General features: G+C 37.3%; 1 protein-coding gene across 1 annotated transcript in view; it reads right to left on the bottom strand.

The window, feature by feature from the left end:
• Positions 1-1509: 1509 nt before the first annotated feature.
• The window catches only part of LRRC28 (leucine rich repeat containing 28), a gene marked incomplete at its 5' end in the record, with an annotated part of 16733 nt that continues 14640 nt past the window's right edge, over positions 1510-3602 (bottom strand). The window contains one exon of the mRNA XM_009575616.1: positions 1510-1582. Within this exon, the coding sequence (XP_009573911.1) occupies positions 1510-1582 (73 nt within the window). The remainder of the gene's footprint in view (positions 1583-3602) is intronic.

The raw sequence follows: 3602 nt of genomic DNA, 5'->3' as shown, positions 1-3602 counted from the left end.
CCTCCTCCCTTCAAAGTATGCACACCTCACCACAACATATGCTAATATACTACCAAATAAGTCTCTTTATCTTGCCATCTTTATAACAAACTGTTTCATTCATATCTATTTCAGCTTGTAACTACCTACTGCACAGAGTGGCACACTGTGCTAAATCAGCAAGTAGTTTCTACCTAAGAAATATTAAGTAAAAAAAAAAAGAACACATTGTATTAAAAAAAAAATTATATATTCCAAAACAAGTCAAGAGGGGCAAATTCTGTATAAACTGTTTCAGTGTAAAATTAAAATTTTAATTCATGCAGACATTTTGGGCCTTTTTTCCATCCTTTGTCCTTTATTCAAAATCTGACAAAAAAAGGATTCCCACATATATGATAGTGAGTGGAAATTTGCATTAAATCTGCCATTAATATACAAAACTAAATGTTACAGCCCTTCTGTGAAGATACCTATGTATGCATATATATCTATGCATGGAGATACACATACCTCCCCCTCCCGGATTTCCAGCCTTCTCCGAGGTTAACACACTCCACTGACAAACTTTCACAAATCAGCCAAATGCTGAATCTAGAAAAAGATGAGGACCAACTCTTCACACATCTATAGTCTGCAGTTGTAAAAATATAATAAATATAGATAAATATTTACTACCATATTACTATTTTTTTCAAGCGAACATTGTACTTAAAGTCATCTTCCTCTTGAAGAACTCAAAGAAGCAAAAGGGGAAGTGTTTTTAACAATAAAAAACTCGAGTGATGAAAATAAAGAAAACACACCCTCAAACATGCTGGAGCAAGACCACTTAGTGTAGACATCAGTACCGGCCTTCCTTACTGAAACAGGATCTTTAGTCTCCAGACATATCCTAGTTACTCCAATTAAATCACTGTGGCTTCTAATGATACCAGAAAGAAAAATCTGCTTTTAATATGTGGATTTAAATAGCACTGTTGACTGTCAAAGACTTGGTACACAACTGGGATAACTCTGCTGGGGAAAGTACTATGAGAGGAAGAAATTAAAACTAAATTCTATGGGAAAGTCACTGGGATCCTTCAAAGGTTTCTGTAGGCTTAGATCTATACAACCCGAATGAGGGGGGAAATAGCGAAAACTGGCTTGTCGTAACGGGACATTTTTTTTTTCCTGTTAGAGGAATGAAAACTGCCTCAAATGATGCAATGGGTCAACCTGACGACGGCCACATTTGAAAAATACTGGAAATCCTGAAGTCAGAGCTTGTGAATTTGTTTGGTTTGTATGCTGTCCTGGAGGAAAGAGAAGTTAATACTTTTAAAAGCTTGGTATTTACACTTCCGAAAAGTTTCTGCAATTCATCCAAATTTGATAGGGCAGGATTTAAGTGCCTCTTAGTGTTCCCAACTGGGCACTTCTGCTGCTTTGGCACACGCACACACACACAATATTCCAGTACCAATGGGATGCGACGTCTAATGCAGCTTTAAACTGGCAGCACTCCTGAGTGGTTTTAAATGTTTATCAACTCAGTAGGTCAAAAGTCTGCAGACACTGGGTGGAGCAGCAGTATGCCACAAAACTAACAGCTGTCCTCCTAGAAAAAAAAAGAGGGGGGGAACAGTTGTCACTAAAGATTAAAGCTCCTGGCCCCATTCCACAGCAGACAATATGCTGGTTTGTAAAATACAGGATTAGCTGATCCCAACACTTCAGAAAAAGAAGATTCATTTGCTCTATATGAGTGCCTGATACAAAGGCAGGGAAACACTGCAGGGGTTCTCAAAAACCTTCCTGGTTTCTTGTGTTTTCAGTTTAAAGCAGCAGCATGTGGTTTTTCTTTCTGTGGAGGGTGTGGCTGGGTGTTATAGCCAGTAGGTTTAACAGCTAAAAGGAAAATAGCTGGGTAATTCTTTGCTTCAGCTTTGCTCATGTGTTTCTTAAGTTACTGCTTGTAGGCATGAAGTAACTGAAGCCCAGTGTCCTCCTTTGGTTGAGCCGAGTGAACAAACTGGGCCCAGATCTTCAGAAAGGATGATCGACAGGCAGTGCTGTCGCATTGTGCCAGGTACTACAGCAGGGGTGGCAACATGAAAGCGTGATGGTAGCCTCACTGTGACCCTCCTCCTGCCCCCATCCTGGCCGGGACCTAGATATCTGCTTTAAAAATGTTAAGATCTGTTTTTTACTAACCTAGAAATCACACTTTACCCAGTGCTCATCTGTGCTTTTTCAGATACAGAAATCCAGTTCAACACTTAACTATCCTTTCCTATAAGAGGATACAGAATATGATATGGAAATTGAGACAGAAGTTACTGACATGGATGTGCATGTGCTAACCAGTGCTGTTCAAATGTTCAGGATCCCTACCCTGTGTGTTTTCATGGCCACCGTAAGCTCTTTAGAACGGAAACCCTGTCCTTCACATCTTTCTAAACCAGATACCACACCTCTACAATTCCCCATAATCTTACCATGTCAAGTACACAAGCTAGAGAGGTAAGGATGACAGGCTACCCTGTTTAGATATCATTTTCTGTGAATTTGTATCAAATGTCAGCTACTTAAGACTGTATTCATTAAGGCATTTTGCACTACACAGTACCTTCTTCTCTAAGGGAAGGAATGATAACCATTTTTTAAACAAGTGAAAACCATGCAGAAATATGTGTTTTCAATTAATATATTTTAGAATGTTAATATAGTGTTCTTCCAAAATAGCCCTGAAGTATGTTTTTCTTGAATCGTAACTTTAATAATTCCTAAAGGTGTCTACTGATAGGTCTATCATCTCGTAACCTTAAGTTCTATAATGAACAATGCTTAGCAATTGATTAGAAAGTAAAGCTCTCTACTCTAGTCCAAGCTCTCCCATTGTTGAATTATTTCAGATTATATAAGGATTTAGTGACCAGCAATTAGTTTTCCATCACTTTCTTAGAAAATTATACTGTTCAACGCTTGAAAGACATTCTTTATAGCACGATAATAACATCTTATGCCTCTCTGAATATTAAGACTGTAATGTGGAAGGAATTTATTTTACTCGACATGAAATCCATTGAATTTCAACATACAACTGAAGTGTAACAGAATGGTAAGTTGAAGTATGCAATCTCTACAATCAGATCTTTCTAAGAAAGATGACTGTTCCAAAACAGCATTTATGCAGCCTTCTGGCTGCTGTCCAGATTTGGCATACCTATGTTGTTTTCATTTCATAAAGCTGAATTGCTTACAAATCAGATACTTCTTATGCCACAAACTCACAGCAAAATAAGCTGTGATACAGCTGTGGAAAATAGATATCATCAACCTGAATCACCATTAGTCTCTTCTTTTTTCTTAAAGATCTTCCTATTGAAAAGCAGTTTCTTATTTTCATGTAAGATAACTATCAAATCAATTTGTTTTCATTTCATAAAGCTGAATTGCTTACAAATCAGATACTTCTTATGCCACAAACTCACAGCAAAATAAGCTGTGATACAGCTGTGGAAAATAGATATCATCAACCTGAATCACCATTAGTCTCTTCTTTTTTCTTAAAGATCTTCCTATTGAAAAGCAGTTTCTTATTTTCATGTAAGATAACTATCAAATCAATGGATATC

Source organism: Fulmarus glacialis, unplaced genomic scaffold (genome assembly GCF_000690835.1).
Source record: "Fulmarus glacialis isolate BGI_N327 unplaced genomic scaffold, ASM69083v1 scaffold10384, whole genome shotgun sequence".
Lineage (NCBI taxonomy): Eukaryota > Metazoa > Chordata > Aves > Procellariiformes > Procellariidae > Fulmarus > Fulmarus glacialis.
This window is presented reverse-complemented; position numbering and strand designations above follow the sequence as displayed.